Source organism: Pan troglodytes, chromosome 8, assembly GCF_028858775.2.
Source record: "Pan troglodytes isolate AG18354 chromosome 8, NHGRI_mPanTro3-v2.0_pri, whole genome shotgun sequence".
NCBI lineage: Eukaryota > Metazoa > Chordata > Mammalia > Primates > Hominidae > Pan > Pan troglodytes.
In genome coordinates, this window is record NC_072406.2 from 75611914 (window position 1) to 75637368 (window position 25455).

Genomic DNA, 25455 nt, shown 5'->3' on the forward strand with positions numbered 1-25455 from the left:
AAAATTGAATTTTAATGAATACTTTTCATTACCCATGATAGGAATTTTGTGGTCTCAGTACAAGTTTTAACTTTGTTTTAATCTAGTTGAAATGTTTCTTTTCTAGCTATTGAGTTGGTCGTTTCCTCCTGTTTCATGAAATCATTTTATCAGAGTTACTAATGTCACAGAAATGCTAATCAAAATATAGTTATTGAAGAAAGTACTGAAAGTTGTTATAACTGCTCTTACAATTTAGAATTTAAACTCTTTTTTAAGGATGGCTTGGTATTGTTTCCATATGGTAACCCGGTACTTTTAGATTCAAGAGAATTAAAAAGATTGGATCCGCATATTTTCCTATCAGTCAGTGTAGCATTTAAAAATACCTTTTGTTCCTTAAAAAAAAGGTATGGAAGACCTTATCTTTTCTAAAGATAGCAGACAGAAAACAATAAGGAATACCACAGAGAAATCTTAAAATAGGGAGCAGAATGGCTTGTGTCTGTAATCCCAGCTACTTGAGAGGCTGAGGCAGGAGAATCAATAGAGGCCAACAGTTGAAGACCAGTTTGGGAAACATAGCAAGATCCCCCATCTCTTAAAAAAATTAAAGAAAAAGATTTGCCAGGCATGGTGGTGGTGCATTCTTAGAAGAATGATCCTCTCACCTCAGCCTCCCCAGTAGCCAGCTAAGTCACAGCTACTTGGGAGGCTGAGGTAGGAGCATCACTTGAGCCAAGGAGTTTGAGGTAATAAGGAGCTATAATCATGCCACTGCATTTCAGCCTGAGTGACAGAGTGAGACCCTGTCTCCGAATAAAAGAAATGAAATCTTAAAATGTACTTTGTTTAAACATGTATTAAGCAGGTATTATATACCTAATCTACTCTGTGGATATGTTTTAATCCAACCTTGTAAGTCTTATTTCCAGCACCTTAATTTTAAAACTTGGCTTGCAATCTTGATAAGACTAAACTTGCAGTCATGCAGTAATTTCCCAAAAGGATATTTGACAATAGGTATGTTTAATTTAATGAAAATCCAACACAAACATTTTTGTTCATACCAAAATGATTAGAAATCACTAATTAGAATTCTTACCAGATAGGCAGGTAGATAGTTTTTGGATAATGATGGCATGCTTATATTATAAAAAAATTACTGTTAATAAAGATAAATATTACATACCACAAAAGTTACATGTTTCATATATATTTAAACCTGATTTTAAAAGTATAGTTTCTTTTTTTATTTTTGAGACAGAGTCTCACTCTGTCACCTAGGCTAGAGCACAGTGGTGAGATCTTGGCTCACAGCAACCTCTGCCTCCTGGGATCAAGCGATTCTCCTGCCTCAGCCTCCCAGGTAGCTGGGATTACATGTGTGAGCCACCGAGCCCGGCCTAAAAAGTATAGTTTCCATTAAATACTTTCAATTGTTTTCCATTATCTTCATCATTACAAATGAACAGTTTCAAATATTAACTTTGGCTGGTAGCTTAAAACTACAATTTTTAAATTTATTTTTGAATAACTAAATTTTCTAATTTTAAACTTAAGTGAGTTATTTTAATGTTTTAAGAAATAAATAACTAGGCCAGGTGCGGTATCTCACATCTGTAATCCCGGCACTTTGGGAGGCCAAGCTGGGCACATCACCTGAGGTCAGGAGTTCGAGACCAGCCTGGCCGACATGGCGAAACCCTGTCTCTACTAAAAATACAAAAATTAGCCAGACGTGGTGGCGCATGCCCGTAATCCCATCTACTTGGGAGGCTGAGGCAGAAGAATCATTTGAACCCAGGAGGCGAAGGTTGCAGTGAGCTGAGATTGCGCCATTGCACCCCAGTCTGGACAAAAAGAGCAAGACTCCGTCTCAATAAATAAGTAAGTACATAAACAAATGAACAACTTGATACCTGTATACCTAGAACTTGGTATATACATCAAATACTAAAAAGAAAGAAAAGTCAGATAAAAAGCAGAAGTGTCTCTGGGGTTTGACAAATAGTTCAATTGAAAGCAATTAAAATTAAAAATCAGCTTCCTCTCAATTTTATTTACAGCATGTCTTAAGTTAAGGACTCAGTAAGAATAACCTACTCCAGAGGCTGCAGTGAGCTGAGACTGTGCCGCTGCACTCCAGCCTGGGCAACAGAGCAAGACTGTCTCAACTTAAAAAAAAAAAAGAAGAAGAAGAAGAAGAAAATCCTACTCAATTTCATACACTTAAGAAATATGGAAAGCAAAGTCCAAAATTATAGAGTAGAAAAAATTTAAATCTACTTTTAAATGTACTTAATTTTGGAAAACAATTTAAGAGGATATTTAGAATAATGGTTCACTTCCTTTTTTCATGCAACTTCAGAAATACTGGCTTTTTAAAAATCACTAGTTTGGGCCAAGCACAGTGGTTCACACCTGTAATCCCAGCACTTTGGGAGGCCGAGGTGGGTGGATCACCTGAGGTCAGGAGTTCGAGACCAGCCTGGCCAACATGGCAAAACCCCATTGCTACTAAAAATACAAAAATTGGCCGGGCATAGTGGCACATGCCTGTAATCCCAGCTACTAGGGGTGCTGAGGCAGGAGGATCACTCGAACCTGGGAGGCGGAGGCTACAGTGAGCCAAAATCATGACACTGCACTCCAGCACGCCCAACAGAGTGAGACTGCATCTCAAAAAAAAAAAAAAAAAAAAATCACTAGTTTGAAAGGAGTGTTTAACAATAAATTCAAGAAATTCCTTTTAATTCATAACTAAAGTGTCTTTTATTCATTATCTACTCAACAGCTAATAGTATCAGGTATTCAGCCTCTACTGAATACATTTAAGTGCACAATTCTTGCCATCAGATAGGCAAAAACTTAGTTGTAAATCACAATAGTTTAAATAGTTCAGTTACACATATATATATTTATTTATTTATATATATATTTATTTATTTTTTAAGACAGGGTCTCACTCTTTTGCCCAAGCTGGAGTGCAGTGGCACAATGACAGCTCACTGCAGCCTTGGCCTCCAAGGCTGAAATGATCCTCCCGCCTCAGCCTCCCAAGTAGCTGGGACTACAGGTGGGCACCACCACACCTGGCTAATTTTTGTATTTTTTAGTACAGGTATGGTTTCACTATGTTACTTGGGCTAGTCTCGAACTCCTGGGCTCAAGCAATCTGCCTGCCTTGGACTCTCAAAATGCTGGGATTACAGGCATGAGCCACCATGCCTGGCCTAGTATATTGTATTTATATATAATTCCTAAAATATGATCAGTGCTTAGAAGACTGAGGATCCCTGACTAAGCATTCATAATTAAGCATGAGGAACTAAAAAGCTATTGAAAAACACTTTGTGAGTGAGAGTGGCTTGGTGAGTATTACTGTAGGGCACTTATTACCAGTATTTATTATTGTTCTTTTCTCAGGGACCTTCACTTTCCCTGAGGTAACAATCCTCTAATCATTTCAGGGGGGACGTACCTGGTTGACATGAAATAAATGGGGCTGAAAGAACCACTTAGAAAAAGGATTTTCATTTAATGCACTTGTCCTATCAGAAATTCTGATGGGCCAAATGTCCTTAAAGCCAGAACCTCTACTGTTCATATTCTTGAGAGAATGTACTGTAAGTAGTGAAGAGGTTAGCTTGCCAACTGTGAGAAGTATGAAGAAAGCACTGGGAGTCTACTTCTCTTCATACAATTCTTTTTTTTTTTTTTTTTTTCCTGATGGAGTCTCGCTCTGTCGTCCAGGCTGGAGTGCAGCGGTACAATCTTGGCTCACTGCAACCTCTGCCTCCCGGGTTTAAGCAATTCTCTTGCCTCAGCCTCCCGAGTAGCTGGGATTAGAGGTGCATGCCGCCATGCCTGGCTAATTTTTTGTTTTTGGTAGAGATGGGGTTTCACAATGTTGCCCAGGCTGGCTGAGAACTCATGAGTTCAGGGAATCCGCCCACCTTGGCCTCCCAAAGTGCTGGGATTACAGGCGTGAGCCACCACGCCTAACCCATACAATTTTTCAATCAATTCCTGCATTATCAGTTCCCACCATCACTTCTACCATGCAAAGCATCTGGGGCTTTGATTTTGAACCTTTCTAAAATCCGCTAGCATTCCCCTCTGATGACATTTAGATTTCAGGTTTTTCTTTTTATGAGACAGGGTCTCACTCTGTCACCCATGCTGGAGTGCAGTGATGGCTCACTGTAATCTCTACTTCCCAGACTCAAGTGATCCTCCCCCTCTGGCCCCTGCCTCTCCCGGGTAGCTGGGACTATAGGTACACGCCACCATGCCTGGCTAATTTTTTTTTTTTTTTGAGACGGAGTCTCACTCTGTTGCCCAGGCTGTAGTGCAGTGGCATGATCTCAGCTCACTACAGCCTCCACCTCCCGGGTACAAGCAATTCTCTTGCCTCAGCCTCCTGAGTAGCTGGGATTACAGTAATGCGCCACCATTCTTGGCTAATTTTTGTATATATATTTTTTTTTACGTAGAGACTGGGTTTCACCATATTAGCCAGGCTGGTCCTCAACTCCTGACCTTAGGTGATCCGCCCACCTTGGCCTCCCAAAGTGCCGGGATTACAGGTGTGAGCCACTGCGCCCAGACTGTCTGGTTAATTTTTAACTTTTATGTACAGATGAGGACTTACTATGTTGCCCAGGCTGGTCTTCAACTTCTGGGCTCAAGCGGTTCTCCCACCTTGGCCTCCCAAAGTGCTGGGATTGGAGTGGGCGAGGGGTCAAAACAAAAACATAGTGCTGGGATTATAGGCGTGAAGCCTGGCCCAGTTTTCTTTAATCCTGTTAAATTGGTCACTAATTGACACCCACTCCCTACATTCTAAAAATGTATTTCTATCTTGTGACCATTATCTCTTACCCTTCATCCTTTTTTTGTTGTTGCTATCTTGGTGCGATTTTGGAGGAAGCAAAGATAAGCAGGTTTTTTGTTTGTTTTTTGAGACAGGCTCTCACTCTGTTGTCCAGGCTGGATCACAGCTCACTGCAGCCTCAAACTCTTGGGCTCAAGAAATCCTCCCACCTCAGCCTTCTAAGGAGCTGGGACTACAGGAAGGCACCACTACACCTGGCTAATTTTTTGTATTTTTTGTAGAGATGGGGTTTCACCATATTGCTCAGGCTGGTCTTGAACTCTTGGACTCAAGTGATTTGCCTGCCTCAGCTTCCCAAAGTGCTGGGAGTACAGGCCACCTCACACGTGGCCGAGCACGTTTTACCAGACAAATTTATCCAAGTCTCACCTAGATCAAACAAAGGGATGAATTACAGGATAATGTGCTAGCTGCTCTCAAATCCCACCGTACTACAGCTATAGCAACCTACTTAAAATACAAAATTGATGATTTAATCCAGATAATTCTGGTTCCATGGCTTTCCATTCCCTACAGGAGGAATATTTCCAAAATTCTATTGTAACACAAGACCCTTTATCATTTGATCACCGCTTACTCCACTCCATCACAATTATTCTACCTATGCCAGCTTGGCACAAGACCTTGGGATTTCCCAATCAGGACCTGTTTTCTCATACAACGCCTTCCAACCTTTTTGGATCAGAAAATGCCAATTCAGCATTTAAAATCATAGCAAGCCTCATCCTCCTCTGTATCGCTTTTCCTTAGCCAAGCCAGGCACTTCCTCTTCATTTGTCCCATTTTTATAAACTTTTATTCTATAACTGAATGTTTCATTTTCCACTTGTACATCTGTCTCCTTACTCTCTATACCTCCTGAACGCAAAAATTTTAGTTTATTCTCATTTATATCTCCAAATCTTAAATTGTCTGATCAGAAGTAAACTAAAATAAAAATTAGGTTGTTTTCCTTTTAAGACTTTTCCTGAAACTAGGTTGATCAAAAAATACAAATGTTTTTCCATGATTATTCTCAGTAAGATTCAGTAATTCAGGCCAGGTGCAGTGGCTCAAGCCTGTAATCTCAGCATTTTGGGAGGCCGAGGCAGGTGGATCACGAGGTCAGGAATTCAAGATTCAATAATTGGCAAGGTATAAGCTCCACTAGAGGAGAAAAAAAAGTATTATGCTAAAGATGGACTATTTGGGTTCCATTTTCACCCTCAGCTGTGCTACTAATTAAAATGAAAATGTAAACAAATCAACTAACATAATTATCCCAGACCTTTCTTTTCTTACTGGAAAAAACAGGGCATTAAACTGGATGATGACAATAATATCATAACTACAAGCTTTTATAAAAGTCCTTTATATACGGTGTTAATACAGTGAAAGATCAACCTTATTGAAAGAGGTCTGGCTTCTGCCCTCAGCTACTGGGAAACAATCACTAGGCCTCTGGCATGTCTTGGCTGATACGAGTGTTTTTGTTCATCTGGGGGCTTTGGCCACTGGACTATCTAAAAATGGGATTTACAATGGGAAGTACCCAGAAGAATTCCATAATGAAATGGGAATGGTCTGTGCAGGAAAATGCTACCAAAGGAACATATCATTATAATGAGCACATAGACCCTACTATATAACAGCACACAGTATGGCTTTGGGCCACACAGTAATAGCTGTGACCTCCAGAGAAAGGAATAACTAAAGGTAATAGTTTGACATTCTGGAAGCAGCAGGAGACTAAAGGTCAGCCATGTGGGTGGTATGTGATCAAATCTCAATACAAACAATGATCACCAAAGGCTTTGCTGAGATTCCCTGTTTGACAATATTCTGTGAGTACTGTCATACACTGTGATTGAAATGAGCTAATGTTGTCTATGATACCACAGAGAGAGGGCAATCAGAAACTCTACATTTGGACTCCTCCTGGATTCTGCACCCTATGTCTCTCTTCCCTTGGCTGATTTTAATGTGTATCATTTCTACGTAACAAACTATAGCCATGAATATAATGAGTTCTGTGAGTTCTTCTAGCAAATTATCAAACCTGAGGTTGGTTCTGGAATCCCTCAAGCTTGCAGCAATGGTATCGGAAGTGGGCACAAGAATGACATTAACTTGCTGAAGCTGACTCACTGAATGAAGAGAAAGAATGAGGGATGACAAACCTTTGTTTCCTGGATGGTTACAAGGCCACTCATGGTATAAAACTACAGCTGTGCTATAATCATTTAATGGAGGTAAACATTACCAGTGGAATTTACAAATAATAGCTCCAACTACAGCTGTATTACAATCAATTAGTAGAAATAAAAGTTACCAGTGGGACTTAGAAATGATGGATCCAACTCCTGGGTGCCTGGGTCACTGGATACATAAGAAAATGTTACATAAACAATAAATAAAGTTACTATATAATCCCTTGATTATTGTTACCTGGAATAGCGAAACAGAAACGCAAATCCTAATGCTGGGCCAAGCCTGGTTTTTGGTCAGATCCAGTTATAGCCAGTAGTCACAGACCCACTGCCATATGTAAAAGTCTTACCAAAATAACAGGCAATAAAGATTCATAAGACAATGGAGAAAAAGAAAGAGGAGATTCAAGAGACTAATCCCAGCTGGGTGTAAATCTTTAAACAGTTATTGAGAAATGGGATAAAATATTGAAGCCAAAACAAAGGTCACACTGCAGCACTCTCAGAGGTTGAGTGGACCAACGAGCCCCTGCTGGTCTCCTTCCATTAAAGAGCCCTAAACAAATCTGCTTTATTCACCCTAGTTTGTTTTTGTTTTTGTTTTGTTGTTGTTTGTTTTGAGATAGAGTTTCATTCTTATTGCCCAGGCTGGGGTGCAATGGCATATCAGTTCACCGCAACCTCCACCTTCCAGGTTCGAGCAATTCTCCTGCCTCAGCCTTCCGAGTAGCTAGGATTACAGGCATGCGCCACCATGCCCAGCTAATTTTGTATTTTTAGGAGAGATGGGGTTTCTCCATGTTGGTCAGGCTGGTCTCAAACTCTCGACCTCAGGTGATCTGCCAGCCTCGGCCTCCCAAAGTGCTGGGATTACAGGAGTGAGCTACTGTACCCGGCAATTCACCCTAGTTTGAGGAAACTTTAAAAACTGGAAGGCAAAAATGACTAAGAAAAATCTAACTTCAACTTGCCTAAGCCAATGCTTCTGCAATCTAATTAAGATAAGGCCTGAAGAGAAGGCCTAGATTCCTTGCTAGTCCCTAGCTGGGGACCCAGAGTCAAATGCTTTTAAATGGATAAAATAGTTAAGCATAGAGATGTTTCCACGAGAGACCCATGCACAGAACTTACAAATCTGTTGGTGAAGTCCTAACAGGAGCTACAGTTATATTGGAAAGACATAACAACACAAGAGTTTATGGATCAAGGTAAAACTCTGGATTAAAATAAGAATGTCTGAATGTACTTTATGTACAGTAGTGTGTCTCCTTTACCTGAATGCATTATGGAGATATTTATTACGTCTGACTGGCGAATGTTTCCCCTACTTAAACAGAATACATATAAATCTTCCTATCAGGTAATATTTATAGGACGTGCTAATTGAAAACCAGTGAAAATGCCTGAGCCCATCCAAATTAATTTCAAATAGAATAGAAGCTGGGCAAATTCTTTATACAACAGTCCTGTGTGGAGCACAAGACTGGAGCTTATAGGAAAACCACCAGGATTCTGGACCCAAAAATTTCAATTTGAGGGACAACTAGTTTACTATTGCGCATTAACTGACACTGCTTCTCTGAATCTGAAAACCTGAAATATATATACTGTCCTGGGAAATGTTGGAGAAACATTCTCAGGGGAAAGCAGTACCCAGAAGAGTTCCATAATTAAATTGGAATGCTCTGTGCAGGAAAATGCTACCAAAGAAATACATCATATTCACGAACATGGAGACCCTACTATATAACAGCACATAGGGAAACCAGTCTTAGTACAAGCCTGTGAACTGAGACAAGGTAAGTAGCTTTGTTCTTAAATGACTTGGAACTCAGAAATAACTGAGTAAGGGCCCACTGTAACTATACTTATCCATGAAAATATCCAGCATCCGGGTAAGGGTCAATTCTGCTGAGGCGGCATAGCAAATTCCTCTGCAATTCTTACTGATTTGTTCTGTAATAAAACAGCATCACGTTGTGACATAACACACTATGGCATAACAAGTGACACTGTTGCTAAGATTCATTTACCTTATGTAAATAAATCTTTTTTGTTTTGTTTTGTTTTGTTTTGAGACAGAGTCTCGCTCAGCTGCCCTGGCCGGAGTGTAGTCTCGTGATCTCAGCTCACTGCAACCTCCACCTCCCAGGTTCAAGCGATTTTCCTGCCTCAGCCTCCCAAGTAGCTGGGACTACAGTAGAGACAGGGTTTAGCCATGTTGGCCAGGCTGGTCTCGAACTCCTGACCTCAGGTGATCTGCCCACCCTCGCCTCCCAAAGTGCTGGGATTATAGGCATGAATCATCACGCCCAGCCCCTTACAGAAATCAATCTTATAATACTGATATTGATCATCTAATGTATCAGGAAATTTAGTTAAAGCCTCCTCAGGGTGTAATAATGATGGAAAATGAATAGCCTAAGGAAGAATTAGTTAACCATCAACTAATTTTTCTTCCTCTTTCTTTCTTTTCTTCTTTCCTTCCTTCCTTTTCTTCCTGTTTTCTTTCTCTTTCTCTCTCTCTTTTCTTCTCCTCTTCTCGTCTCACTCTGTTGCCCAGGAGTGCAATTATGCAATCTCGGCTCACTGCAACCTCTGCCTTCCAGGTTCAAGCAATTCTCGCCTCAGCCTCCCAAGCAGCTGGTATTATGGACGTGCACCACCACACCTGGCTAATTTTTGTATTTTTAGCGGAGATGGGGTTTCACCATGTTGGCCAGGCTGGTCTCGAACTCCTAACCTCAAGTGATACCCCCCACCTCAGCCTCCCAAAGTGCTGGGATTACAGGCATTTGCTACCGTGCCCAGCCCATCAACTAATTTCTATGCCAATAGTCCTGCATGAATTTTTCGTAAGATACAAAAATAGTGGTAAATCCGGGGGAAAATGAGTAATTAAATTAGTACAAGAAAATGATGTACATAATGGCTTTATAAATTAGATTGACTGTTTATTTAAATGTACACCTATTCAACACTGGCTCCTCCCAATATTAGGCATATTCAAAAAGTTACTACTGCAATGTCTGTCATATAAAACCTAAATGTAGACGTTCAAATATATTCATTTTGCTTTAAGAGTGTAGGCCAAAGGCTAGGGCATAGCCTATACACCAAAGAAGAAAAAGATGCCTGGGCTTCCACCTTGGCAACTGAGAGATGATCTCCAGGGCTCTAGAATATCTTGCTTCTTAGGAGTACCTGGCTTGATAGGAGTGTTTTCGTTTGCCTGGAGGCTTTGGCCACTGGACAGTTTAACAATGTGATTTACAATGGGGGCTTTCGACATTCCAGTATCAATTCTGACCTCCAGAAGAAGAGAGAACTAAAGTTATTAGTCTGACCTCCCAGAGGCCAAAGCTACACCTTTCAGCTAGTATGTGATTTTGAGCCCCAGTAAAACTGGAAAATCAAAGACTCAGATGAGTTTCTTCACTGACGAAACTCACATACTGTGGACATAAAAAGATAATGCTGGACATGACTGCACAGGGAAAAGAGTCTGGACTCTACCCTAAACATCTCTTCCCCTGGCTGATTTTAATTCGTATACTTTCTCTGCAATAAACTGTAGGCATGAATGTAACAGCTCTCAATGAGTTATATCAATCTTCCAGTGATTTATCAACCCTGTGGATGGTTTTGGGAATGCCTCAAACTTGAAACTAGTGCCAGAAGTGAGGGTGTTCTTACAGAGGTTTCTCTCACAGTGTACACCTACCTAAACTCACTGCAGTGCTATACTGAAGTTTTATTTATATACTGTCTTGCTTGATCTTCACTACTCTGTGTGGTAGATATTACTATTATGAACACAGTGAGACATACAGAGTATAAATGACATTAACAGTAAATGGAAGAATCAGGATTTGAACCAAGAAATATGCCACAAAGTCTATGTCCTTAACATATTATGCTACCTTCCTTGATAACTGCTATTTTTCCCCCCAATTCTAACGTTCAAGCCATGCAAATCTAGAAGTAAACAAGAAATTCAGACAGACTTAAAACAAGCCTTAAATAATCTTCATTATATTTTACTTTGTTATGGTTTAAGCTGTCATTTTTATTATTAAGTGTTAATTCTTTGTATATTAAGGACAGTTTTTTAAATGCTGCAATAGCAAAACACAAATAATACCTATCAAAGTATATTAACAGAAACATAAAACAAGTTTACTAAAATAACTCATTTGAAGAAGACTACCTCCAAAATATAAAATACTGAATAACATCATTATATGAAATTTCCAATTTGCTAGGAAATAATAGTTGTTTTTTAGGGAAAAGACAATTTTGGTCAGGCAAAATTCTGCCATAATATAAAATAATGATCTCCATTACTTTATAATATATATATTTTCCGTTGAGACAGGGTCTTGCTCCATTGCCCAGGCTGGAGTGCAATGGCATAATCATAGCTCACCATAGCCTTGTACTCCTGGAGTCAGGCAATCCTCCCACCTCAACCTCCTGAGTAGCTGGGACTACAAGGCTTGCGCCACTACACTAGGCTAATTTTTTTTTTTTTGGTAGGGATGAGGGTATCGCTATGCTGCCCTGGCTGGTCTTGAACTCCTGGACTCAAGCAATTCTCCCGCCTCAACCTCCCAAAGTGCTGGGATTATAGGCATGAGCCACTGTCCCTGGTCTATAAGACTTTTTAAATACATAATTCTAGTGCTGATGTAATTAATATTTTTTTACTTAAATTTTCTCTACATTTTCCTAAAGTATGTACAATTATCACTTTTAAAGCTGCATAATATGCCAAAATATTAATTTAACAGCATTCACAAATTGTTGAACTTCAAGGTTGTTCCATTTTTCTTTTCCTCTTTAATAAGACTGCAATAAACATCTTTCTTCTAATAACATTAAGCCTTTCATTTTTTTAATCTGCAGCTCCCACCAGTGTCTAATTCGTATGAAGTACGTGACAAACATTAGCTAAACTGAATACACTTTTTAAAAACTGTTTTTCAAGCATCGTTTCCTAAGACTAGAATTAATGAATCAAAGAGTATGAACTTCTTATGGTTCTTATAACATAATACTTTCCAAAAGAATAATGTCATTTTATAATCCACAAGATATGAGTGTGTGAACTCGTTCATTGCAATACATGCCAGTATTAGAGTTTATCATTTAAAAAGCTTAATATTTTATTATGTATAATTTGATCTCTTAAAGTGCTTTACCTTGTAGAGAAATAACAATCCTGAAGTTATATTGTCATTACTTCCATTTCATTATTTAACAAAGTACAAAAAGACATGCAACTGTTTATTCTAATTGTGGAAATTCAATTATAAATATGTAAAAACTCTTTAAATGAACATACTCCAAAGTTTATTTCTGACTTGGAAGGTGGCATATTTTCACATTTTAGTAAAATTTGCTTGAGGCCATAATCTAAACCAACTTTGATAACTGTTGGATATAAAGGTAATCTTGTCCCAAAGAGCAGTGAACTCTATTCTCCTTTGAGGGGGTTTCTTTTGGAACAGATAGTAAGTAAAAAGCACTCTCACTAAGATAATATTTTAAAATAAATAAATTGCTAAGAGTTTACGTGTTTATGATGTCATCACAATTCCTGGTTGAACCAGAATTGCCTATCTATGAAGGAAAAGCTACATTGAGAAAAAGTAGTCTGAGTTTCCTAAAACTCAATTCAGAAATTCAAGTAAATTATCAAAGATTTGAATATTTAAGTCAATCGTGAGGACTTCTGTTTCTTCCTTTAACATCTTTAAAATAACGCATTTCAGGTAATTTTACATTTTTCCCCTTGGTGATTTCAGGAATCAAATTTGTACCTGATGAGAATTGGCATTATAAGCTTTTTAGTATTTTTTATTATATATTGACATGTTTAAAATTGGTAACTCACAGTTTTACCACAATTGGGTGATTCTGCTTTCCTGTCCTTTGATATTATCATATGTTAATAGTCAGAAAACTTGTGATAACTCCCAGTAGGGTTCTTTTTCACTAGCTGGGTTGCAGCACATTCATCACTTTAAAATAAGAATTTACTTTCTGAGATGGGTAAAGCACTGTGCTAGACTCCAAGGAACCATACATAGATGACTAAGACATGACTCCTGTCCTCAAAGAACTTACAATCTATTAAGGGAAGACAGACATGCAAACAAATAGGTATAATACAAAGCAGAATGTGCTGATTGTTAAAACAGAGGTACAAAACAAAGTTCTATAGGAGCACAGGATGGTTATATAGGAGCACTGGTTGGGGTGATCTGGAAGGCTGGGCCAGCGGAAAAGTAGTAGGAAACTCTGCCCCTTAGAAAAGACAGCAGTGTTACAGCCCACCTGGGTTAGGGTCGAAGCCCCACTCCCCACAGAAGGTTTTCCTAAAGGAGATGGAGCCAGGGCCCTAACCCAGTTAGGTAGGTGATTCGTTGATTTCAATTATGAATGCCAACACTTTCTTTCCCTGGTGCCGATAAATGTGCTTTCACAAGTATTTTACTTTATTAAAAAGTAAATAAAATTTAACAATCTATTAAGTAACTTACATGAAGACGCAAGTTACCTCAGCCTACAGCATTAGAATGGCCTCAAGTGGTACTCTGATTGTACAGGACCAAGCAAAAAAAGACACCACTTCAGCATCTTACATGTGGTGCTCCCATAAATGTTTTGCTACTGATATCCTAGAAAGAAAGAGGAACCAGACAATTCCAGAGAAGGAGCCTGGGTATTATACTATCCATATTTTGTTGAAGATGCAATTATGTTAAGTTTTAAAAAATATACTTCAAAATATGTTAATGAGACAACAGGATTTGTTTTTGTCTTGTCACGATCTCAAGAACCAGCAGGTACACTGCCAGTTTCCACTAATTTCTAGGTATAAGAGGTAGACAAGATAACGTAACTGATATGTAATATTAAACAAGTACCACACGAGGAGTGAAACAACTAGAAAGAAGATAATAAATACAAACATGTTTAAATACAAAAGAACATAAAGCAAGTATCATGTGCACAGAAATAGAAACATTAAATTTGTAGAAAATTAAAGACAAAGTATTAGTTTCTACTGTTTCATTCTATTGCCATCTCATATACAGATCCCTCAAATTTCTCAAATCTGTAGATATAGTATTTCATTACACTGCAGGAATTTTAAAACGCTTAACTTTATAATTGCTGTTTATAGACATCCTTAAAGAAGCCAAATTTTAATGAAAAAAGGAAACAATAAAATCTCAGTCATATCAACTGTATATAAATGTTTGCAAAATGCTTATGAAACTTAAATTGACTATTTTCTTAATTATTACAAACAAGCATTCTCACTTCACTTGCTTATTAATTTTTACAATCTCCTAAAACAAAAGAAAAAAGGAAGGAAGGCAAGCACACATAACCTGACTACTGGAATTAATGACAATATCCCATTGTATAGACTTTAAAAATAAACATACAATTCAAAAAGACTTACTATCAAACAACTGGCTAAGCAAACTATGAAATATGACAAAAAGGTTATAATATCTGTAATAATATAAAGAAAGCTCATAACAAATATAAAAAACACAAAACCCTAATAAGTACTAAATAACAATTCACTCAAAATACAAGTTGCTCATAAACATGAAAAAAATTCACCCTATTAAAGGAATGCAAATTGAAACAACGAAATATTATTTTCAAATATCCAATTAGCAGAGAAAGAGTAACATTCAATGCTGCATCCCCTTAGGATGTAAAACTCCTCCTGTTTTGGCCAAATATTTGTGTTTTAAAACAAGATAAACTGCAAATAAATAATTAATGCTTACAAGGGTGTGATGAGTGAGATAAAAACACCCCAACACTGACTGAGGACAATGGCAGTCAGTACAACCTTTAGACAATTTGTGAAGAGTGTCAGGAGATAGATTTTTGTGGCTTTCAAGTTCATACCCTGTGATTATTAATTCTACTACTGTGAATATACATTTTAAAAAATCAGAGATGCAGACAAAGGCTTGCAATGGTATTTATCCCAGTTACTTATAATGCTCCCTAAAACTGGAAACTACAATGTCAAACATTAAGGAAATGGGTCATTATAAGATTAAATATTATGCAGCCATTAAAAATGATCTTAAATTACTACTCATGAAGAGAAATGTAGAGGATAGATGTTAGGCAAAAAAGCAGGATCTACAATTTTAATGCAGTGTTAGCTAAAACTATGTTTAAAAGAAGGCAGAGATTTTGTACTTGCTAATTTGCCAAATTCATTTATTAGTTCCAGTAGGCTTTGTTGTGAAGTCTTTATGGTTTTCTAAGTATAAGATTATATCATCTGTGAACAGACACAATTTTACTTCTTTCTTTCCAATTTAAATGCTATTTGTCTTTTTCTGGTCCAATTTCTGGACTATAACTTCAAATACTACGTTGAGTGGACATGGCAAAAGCAGGGATCCCTTGTCTTATTCTTGATCTTAGAGGAAAAGCTTTCAGTCTTTCACCATTGACTAGGATATTACCTAAGCAACAGGATATGAAATCAACACATAAAAATTGGCTTTTTTTTTTCTTTTTGAGGCAAGGTCTTGGTTTGTCACCCAGGCTGGAGTGCCCTGGTGCAATCACAGCTCACTGCAGCCTTGAATTTCTGGGCTCAAGGGATCCTCCCACCTCAGCTTCCCAAGTAGCTAGGACTACAGGCTCACGCTGACTAGTTTCTATATAACAATAATGAATAATTTGAAAATGAAATTAACAAATAATTCCATTTGCAAGAGCATCAAAAAAGAATAAATTACCTAGAAGATGAAATAAACAAAACTACAAAACATAACTGAGCAAAATTAAACATAAGTAAAAAGACACCCCTGTTCAAAGACTAGAAGACTTAATATTTACACGTGTGTGTGTGTGTGTGTGTGTGTGTGTGTGTAGTTTTAGAGACAGGGTCTCACTCTGTCACCCAGGCTTGAGTGCAATGACACAATCATGGCTCACTGCAGCCATGAACTCCTGGGCTTATGCAATCCTTCAGACTTAGCCTCTCAAGTAGCTGAGACTATAGGCGTGAGCCACCACACTTGGCTTATTTTATTTTATTTTTTTTGCAGAGAAGGGGTCTCGCTGCATTGTTCAGCCTGGTGTTGAGCTCCTGGCCTCAAGCAATCCTCTCGCCTTAGCCTCCCAAAGAGCTGGGATTATAGGTGTAAGCCACAGCACCCAGCCCTTAATATTAAGATGTCTACCACCCAGATCCATCTACAGATTCAATTCAATCCCTATCAAAATCCAAGTGACCTTTTTCTGGAGAAAAAGAAAAATCTCTCCTGAAATTCATACAGAATCTCAAGGGACCCTGAATAACCAAAACTATCCTGAAAAAGAAGAAAGTTGACGGAAAAACATTTCCTGATTTCACAATGTACTACACAAAGCAACAGTAATCAAAACAGTGAGCTGGTATCAGCATAAGAACAAACATATAGACCAATGGAATGGAATAGAAAGCCCAGAAACAAACCCTTTCATATACAGTCAAAATATTTTCTGTAACAGTGTCAAGACCATTCACTGGGGCAAAGGCAGTCTTTCCAACAAATGGTGCTGGAAAAAGTGGACATCTACACGTTAAAAAAAGCTGGACCCTTACATGATATTCCAAACTTAAAATCAATTAATTCACCAAAATTTGTGATCTAAAACTATACAACTTTTAGAAGAAAACATAAGGGGAAAAGCTTCATGACATAGATTTGGCAATTTTTTTTTTAATACAACAACAAAGGCATAAGCAACAAACGGAAACAGACAAGTTGGGCTTCATCAAAATTTAAAACTTTTGTGCAGCACAGGCCACTGCTAACACAGTAACAAGGCAACCTGTAAAATGAAAGAAAATGTTACCAAATCATGTATCTAAAAGGGGATTAATATCAAGAATACATAGAGAAATCCTAAAACTTAACACCAAAAAAAAACAAATGATCCAATTCAAAAACAGGCAAAGAACTTTATGAATAGATATTTCTCAAAAGACATACAAATGGCCAAGAAGCACATGAAAAGATGCTCAACATCACATTAAGCATTAGAAAAATATAAAACAAAACCACAATGACATGCCATTTCACACCTACTGAGAAAGTAAATACCAAAAAAAAAATGAAAGTAAATGTTGGTGAGGATGTAAAGAAACTGGAACCCTTACACAATGCTGGTGGAAATGAAAAATGGTGCAGCCACTTGGAAAACAGTATGAAAGTGCCTCAAAAAATTAAAAATGCAATTACCATCTGATCCAGCAATTCTACTCCTGGGTATATACCCAAATAGTTGAACACAGAGGCTTGGGCAGATATTTATACAGCCATGTTCATACCAGTATTATTCCCTATAGCCAAAAGCTGGAAGTGACACAACTGTCCATTAATGGGCAAATGGATGAAAAGAACGTGGTGTATAAACACAATGGAATGTTATTTTGCAATAAAAAGGAAGAAAATTGTGACACATGGTTTAACATGCATGAACCCTGAAGACATTGTCAGTGAAATGAGCCCGTTACAAAAGGACAAATACTGTATAATTACATTCATATGAGACACTCAGAGACCGAAAGTAGAATGGTGGGCCAGGAAGACGGGGGAATAAGGAACTGCTCTTTAATGAGTACAGTTTCAGTTTTGCAAGACAGAAAATGTTCTGTGTTTGGATGACAATAGTGGTAACACACAACACGAATGTACTTACTACCAATGACCCGTGTACTCAAAAACAGTTAAAATGGCAAATTTTATGTTAAGTACATTTTACCACAATTAAAAATTTTTATTAAAAAATTTAGCAGAGGGCCAGGCATAGTGACTCATACCTGTAATCCCAGCACTTTGGGAGGCTGAGGCAGGCAGATCACAAGGTCATGAGTTCAAGACCTGCCTGGCCAATATGTTGAAAAACCCTGTCTCTACTAAAAATATGAAAATTAGCCGGGCATGATGGCAGGCACCTGTAGTCCCAGCTACTCGAGAGGCTGAGGCAGGAGAATTGCTTGAACCCGGGAGGCAGAGGTTGCAGTGAGACGAGACTGCACCACTGCACTCCAGCCTGGGCGACAGAGCAAGACTCCGTCTCAAAAAAAAAAAAAAATTTAGCTAGGCATAGTGGCACACATCTGTAGTCCTAGCTACTGGGGAGGCCAAGGTGGGAGGATCTTTTTTGAGCCCAGGAGTTCAAGGCTGCAGTGAGCTGTGATCACACCACTGCACTCCAGCCTGTGTGGAAAAGTGAGATCTTGTCTAAATAAATAAAATAAAATAAATAGTATGGCAAAAAAAAAAAGGAACCAGAGCAATATGTTTCATAAGAAAATATATCAAAAATTATATATATTAGTATATATATAATATATATGAGTTATCTCTTAGTAATAGGACTAAAAAGATAATCTTCTATTACTTTCATACCACAGTGTTTTTCAAATTTTTCATCACTTTTTCTTTTGTGTATGATAAAGTTAAAAAGAAAAGGTTGGTGATTGTTTAAGTAGGCCTAATTTCAAAGCTAAGAGGTTTTCAACAGAAACAACTTTGTAAAATTATGACAAAATTATCATTAAACAGTATTTTCCAATAAAAATTCTCTCTAAAATCAGTATTTTATGAATACAACAGAAATTCATCTCAATCTTAATTGCCTTTAAGAAAGGGCAAAATTTGGCTGGGCACGGTGGCTCAGACCTGTAATCCCAGCACTTTGGGGGGCCGAGGCGGGTGGATCACGAGGTCAGGAGATCGAGACCATCCTGGCTAACACGGTGAAACCCAGTCTCTACTGAAAATACAAAAAAATTAACCGGGCGTGGTGGCAGGCGCCTGTAGTCCCAGCTACTCCGGAGGCTGAGGCAGGAGAACTGCGTGAACCCGGGAGGCAGAGCTTGCAGTGAGCCGAGATCATGCCACTGCACTCCAGCCTGGGCAACAGAGTGAGACTCCATCTCAAAAAAACAAAAAGGCAAAGATTTTTCTAAAGCTTTATTAATTTTTTAACTCTGATACTGATGTATAGTTTTTCATATTATTGATGCTACTGCTTCGTGCTTTTGAGAATTCTCATATAAAATTCACCTATACGTCTAATTATTCATAATTTCTCACAAATTGTATCAGTTTTTGGGTTAAGGTCTATAAAATTAAAATCATGCTTTTGGGTTAAGGTCTATAAAAGTTTAAAATGGTTTAAACTTTTTATATGAACAATTCAACATACTCATTAAATATTTTTTAAAACCTACTATGGATAAAATTATCTTCTTTAGTTTGCTATGCAAAATTTCCTATTGAAACTGCAGGTCACAGACAGATATTATTTTCATCTTTCAATATTATATTTTGTTTTTAAAAATGCCACTGATTCCATTCACTCTCTTCCCTCCCTTCCTATCCTGTCTTTTTATTCATATCTCCACTGACTTCTTAAAAAAGAATAATCAAATAAACATCTATTAAATTTCTATTCTATACAGAAAAGCATCAGGATTAACTAAAATAGAAAATTTATATGCATTAAAATTATTAGCAAGCAGAAGCTACCCTTGTAATTAGTTAATTTGCAGACTTTAAAAATTGAAAGGAACTACCCTAACTCATTAGTTATATCAAATACCTGCAATAATGTTTCAGCAGCTTTTAAAGTATTTCTTTGATAGTAACATAAGAAGAAAACTTTACAAATATTGCAAATTTGTTATATGCTAGATGTTCTGCCAGAAAACAGCGATAACAATACTTAAATGAATGTGGCTCTTTTCCTAATACAATTTAATGACCTTGTTTACTTCCTGTTTCTTTTCTTAAATAAAACTCTTCAAAGTACCAGAGAATTTACTGAAAATTATTATATTTTCTTAAATGAAACATGTCCTGATAAGAAGTAATTTAATCCATTACCTGAATAATTACACATTAAACATCTATCACCCACAATGATTTACTGATTAACAAACCAAGAAGAATTACTCGTTATTAAATGTTTTAATACAAAGTATGTTCCATCTCCCACTTAACAAAGTTTCATTCAGCAAAGTTGTTCCACGTGGCATACAGTCAACTATCTCTCAGGTCCCTTTAATCCAATTTATATTTTAATTTGATAGAATAAACTTATTCATTAACTACATACGCTGACAGAATACTAACAAAGAGACACCTAAAGTTGTTTTAACAAAATGAAGGCAGTGTTTTAAAATCTCTGCCAGATTCATCAGAGACTCTTCAAAAATATTAATTTATAAATCAGTAAGATGAATCTAAACTTCTATTTAATTCTTAGTCTTAAATTTTCATTTATTCTTTTTTTTTTTTTTTTGTTAAGAGATGGGGTCTCACTCTGTTATTCAAGCTGGAGTGCAGTGGTGTGACAGTAACTCACATTGACTTGGATTCTTGGGCTCATGTGATCCTCCCACCTCACCCTTCCAAGTAGCTGGGACCACAGGTGTGTGCCACCACATCCAGCTTTTTTTTTTTTTTTTTTTTTTTTTTTTTTGGTAGAGATGGGGTCTCGCTTTTTTGCCCAGGCTGATCTCCAACTCCTGGCTTCAAGCAATCGTCATGCTTCAGCCTCTCAAAGTGCTAGTTTTACAGGTGTCAGTCACCAAACCTGGCCTTTGTTTTGTTGTTGTTGTTCTTTGTTTTAAACGAACGAATGAAAATGCTTAATGAAACAGGAATAGATCTTACCAATGCAGGCCACTGAATCTGTTTGCTCTTTGATCCCTGAGTCTGGCTAGGGTCATTCCTTTTGGCCCAGATTAAGTGGTATTCCACCAAGAAAGTTGAAAAATCTTCATAAACTTTAACCCACTCTCGTTTATCCCATTCAAGATCATCAAATTCCACATACACCTATGAAAACAAAAACACAAAATTCAATTAGCAAAATAGAAGAGTGGTATAACTTTTTTTACTAATGCATAATAATTGTACATATTTATGGGGTACATATGATATCGTGATACATGCACAGAATGTGTAATGATCAAATCAGGGTAATTAGAATATCCATCACCTCAAATATTTATCATTTGTGTTAGAAACATTTCAAATCCTCTTCTAGCTATTTTGAAAAATACAATAAATTATTGCTAACTATGGTTACCATACTGTGCTATCGAACACTAGCACTTACTCCTTCTATCTAATTGTAGGAAGCAGAAAGGGGAACTCTAGTACACTGTTGGTGGGAATGTAAATTAGTACCTCCAGTATGGAAAACAGTATGGAGGTTCCTCAAAACACTATAAGTAGATCTATCATAGGATCTGGTAATCCCACTGCTGGGTAAATGTCCAAAAGAAAGGAACGTATATTGAAGAGACAGCTGCACATCAGTGTTTATTGCAACACTATTCCTAAGAGCCACGATAATGGAATCAACCTAAGTATCTATCAACATATGAATGGGTAAAGAAAATGTGGTATATATACACAATAGAATACAATTAGGCCATAAAAAAGAATGAAATCTTGTCTTTTGCAGCAGTATGAATAGAACTGGAGGTGATTATGTTATATGAAATAAGCCAGGTACAAAAGACAGATATCACATGTTCACACTCATATGTGGGAGTCAAAAACATGGATCTTGACCCAGCATGGTGGCTCATGCCTGTAATGCCAGCACTTTGGGAGGAGGAGATGGGAGGATCACTTGAGCCCAGGACTTCAAGATCAGCCTTGGCAACATAGTGAGACTCTGACTCTCACAAAAGAGAAAAGTAAAAAACTTAGCTGGACATGGTGGCACATGCCTTTAGTCCCAGCTACTCAGGAAGCTAAGACAGGAGGATCACTTGAGCCCAGGAATTTGAGGCTACAGTGAGCTATGATAGCTACAGTGAACTATGATCGCACCACTGCACTGCAGCCCAGGTGACAGAATGAGACTCTGTCTATTTAAAAAACAAACAAAAAGTGGATCTCATGGAGGTAGAGGGTAGAATGATGGTTATCAGGGACTAGGATGGGTGAAGGGGGGAGAAGAAAAGAGATTGGTTAATGAGTATAACAATATTTCAAAATATAAGCCATGAACTTGAATTAGAAAGGACATTAACAAATTCATTCTTTAACTTAACATTTTTCATAAAACCATCATTTAACTTCCCTTAATCAGATTATACCCCTTACTTATGACAGGGAGATAAACCATAACTATATCGAGTAAAGCAATTTACAGAGTGTTGATCAGTAAAGATTAGCCCATTATCTTCTAAATGTACACTAAATAATGATGTCTGTACTGATGACTCTAGAAGGAGAGGTTAGAAAATGTTTTTAAAGAGTAAATAGTAGCCATACGCGATGGCTCATGCCTGTAATTCCAGCACTTTGGGAAGCTAAGGCGGGTGGATCACCTGAGGTCAGGAGTTCGAGACCATCCTGGCCACAGAGTGAAACACCATCTCTACCAAAAATACAAAAATTAGCTGGGTGTGGTGGCGGGTGCCTGTAGTCCCAGCTACTTAGGAGGCTGAGGCAGGGGAATGGCTTGAATCCAGGAGGCGGAGGTTGCAGTGAGCCAAGATCAGGCCACTGCACACCAGCCTGGGTGATAAGAGCAAAACTCCGTCACACACACACAGAAGAGAGTAAATAGCAAATACTTCATATTTTGCAAACCAGATGGTTTCTTTCATAATTGTTTCCTTCTGTCTCTGTCACAGACAGAGACAACCACAGACAATATGTAAACAATTGAGCTTGACTTTATGCTAATAAAACATTACTTACAAAGGTAGTCAATGGTACAAAGATGGCTCAACATATGACGTTCAATTAATGTAATATACCACATTAACAGAATAAAGGAAAAAAATCATCTTTAATGATGCAGAAAAAGCATCTGACCAAATTCCATGGCTTTTCATGATTAAAAACATGCAACAAACTAGGAACAGGATGAAAATATCTAAATATAAAAAGGTCTATATGAAAAACCCACTGCTAACATCATACACAACAGTAAAAAATCAAAAGCATTTCCTTTAAGATGGGAACAAGACAAGGATGTTATAATTTGGAAAACTGAAGCTGACTCTATGCTCATAGGACATTCAATCATTCAACCCTTCACTCCCCTACTTTCATTCTTTTGCACTGGAAGCAGTCTTCTCATCACTTATATTTTTATCCTAATTCTGCCACCCATCTTCTGCTCCCTTACACCTGAAGAGTTTCCATTTCCACTTATTTGAATCATGGTTGCTCTTTTGGCCTAGCTCAAGTTCTTCCATGATGTTTACATCCCCCAACTTCAACTCCAACTTAGCTTTGAATTTCTACTGCAATTACTTTTTTTACAGCTTACACTGTATTAGTATATAAGCAAATACCGTCCTATATTTTTAAGTGTAATAAAAGTATCTTTAAATTATGCATGTAAACTCACTTAAGGTAGAACTGTTCTTTCATTTATTTTTAGTGCTCACTACAGTGCTGCATACATATAAAGTTTTTAATTAACATTAAAAATCTCCTGACTCTTAGACTCAATCATGGTCTTTAAAAAATAAAAGCAACCTGGTAAAAGGTTAAGTTTGATTTGGTGGTGTTTATACTACTGCCCACTAGGAAGCTTCTTTAAAAAAAAAAAAAAAAAGCTTATCTATTAGAATATCCACTAAAGATATTCATTAAAGCTTATCTATTAGAATGAGGAAAGAGAAATGCACTGGTCAAGGAGTTAACATCTGTTTCTAGTTAACTATCCGTACCAAGTCAAGGAAGAAATCCAAGTCAAGGAAGAAGCCAACAAAACAGCTGGCTATTTCTAATAAAACCCATCGTTAAGGGTACCTCCTTGCCTGTAATCCCACCACTTTGGGAGACAGAGGTGGGAGGATCACTTAAACTCAGGAGTTCAAGACCAGCTTAGGCAACACAGTAAGACCTTGTCTCTACAAAAAATGAAAAAAATTAGCCAGGCATGGTGGCATGTGCCTATGGTCCCAGAGACTCGGGAGGCTAAAATGGGAGGGTTGCTTCAGCCAGGGAGGTTGAGGCTGCAATGAGCCATGATCACACCACTGCACTGCAGCCTACGTGACAGAGCAAGACCCAGTCTCAAAAAATAAAAATCAAAAACAATGTACACACTTTAACTTAAAAATGTTCTTACTGCCAAAAAACGGTAACAATCATCTGAGCTTTCAGAGAGTTGTAGTATCTTTTTGCCGATAAAGTGCCTTGCCTCAACGTTTTTGGCTGCTGACTGCTCTGGTGGTAGCTCAAGGTGGGGTGTTTGTGACAATTTCTTAAAATAAGACAACAAAAGTTTGTCACATCTATTAATTCTTCCTTTCATCAAAGATTTCCCTAGGGCATGCAATATTGTTGGCCACTTTACCCACAGCTGAACCTCTTTTGAAACTGGAGTCAATCCTCTCACAAGCTAAGGTTGCATTATCACCAAAGGTTAAGTAGTAGTCAGTTCTATTTCAAAAAACCATGTTCTTTGCCCATCCATAAGAAACAATGCCTCATCCATTCAAGTTCAACCATGAGATTACAGCAGTTCTCTCACATCTTCAAGCTCTAGTTTTGATTACAAATCTCTTGATATATCTACCACATCTGCAATGACTTCCCCCTTGAAAGTCTTAAACACCTCAATGTTGATATTATGACCTCCTCCCATGAATCATGAGTGTTCTTAATGGCATCTAGAATACTGAATCCTTTACAAAAGGTTTTCAGTTTACTTTGCTCAGATCCATCAGAGGAATCACTATCTCTGGCAGCTGTAGCTTTACAAAATGTATTTCTTACATAATAAGACTTGAAAATCAAAATTATTCCTTGATCTATGGGCTGCAGAATGAAAATTGTACTAGCAGGCATGAAAATATTAATCTCCTTGAGAGCTCTTGGGTGACCAGATGCACTGTCAATGAGAAGTAATGCTTTGAAAGGAATCTTTTTCTCTGAGTAGTACATCTCAACAGTGGGCTTAAAATATTTAGAAAAACCTACTATAAACAGATGTGTTGTCATCCAGGCTTTGTTGTTCCATTTACAGAGCACCTGCAAAGTAGATTTAAAATAATTCTTAGGGGCCCTAGGATTTATGGAATGGTCAATGAGCAATGACTTCAACAAAAGGTCACCAGTTACTGTAGTCCCTAACAAGAGAGTCGGCCTGTCCATAAGGCTTCTCCATATCAGCAATAACAACGTTTCACTTTCTTATCATCCCTGTGTTTACTGGAGTAGCACTTTTAATTTCCTTCAAAAGCTGTTCCTTGGCAATAACAACTTGTCTAACTGTGTGGTGCTACAGGCCTAGCTTTGTGCTCTGTCTTGGCTTTGACATGCCTTCCTCGCTAAGCTA

General features: G+C 37.7%; 1 protein-coding gene and 1 non-coding gene across 20 annotated transcripts in view; both read right to left on the reverse strand.

The window, feature by feature from the left end:
* JMJD1C (jumonji domain containing 1C) overlaps window positions 1-25455 on the reverse strand; it is a 354297-nt gene that overhangs the window by 192149 nt on the left and 136693 nt on the right. For 10 of the 19 annotated variants that reach the window (XM_063781841.1, XM_054659659.2, XM_009458539.4 and 7 more), the window contains one exon: window positions 20805-20969. Coding sequence is in view for 7 of the 19 variants with exons in the window: in XM_063781838.1 (XP_063637908.1) it covers window positions 20805-20969 (165 nt within the window). In the remaining 12 variants the exon portion in view is untranslated. Of the gene's footprint in view, window positions 1-20804; window positions 20970-25097; window positions 25326-25455 lie in introns of those variants that run through there. The other 9 variants (XM_063781837.1, XM_063781847.1, XM_054659657.2 and 6 more) reach the window with 3 other exon arrangements.
* MIR1296 (microRNA mir-1296) lies at window positions 13403-13493 on the reverse strand. Its single transcript, NR_035649.1, has one exon. It is a non-coding gene; the product is annotated as a microRNA mir-1296 (primary transcript).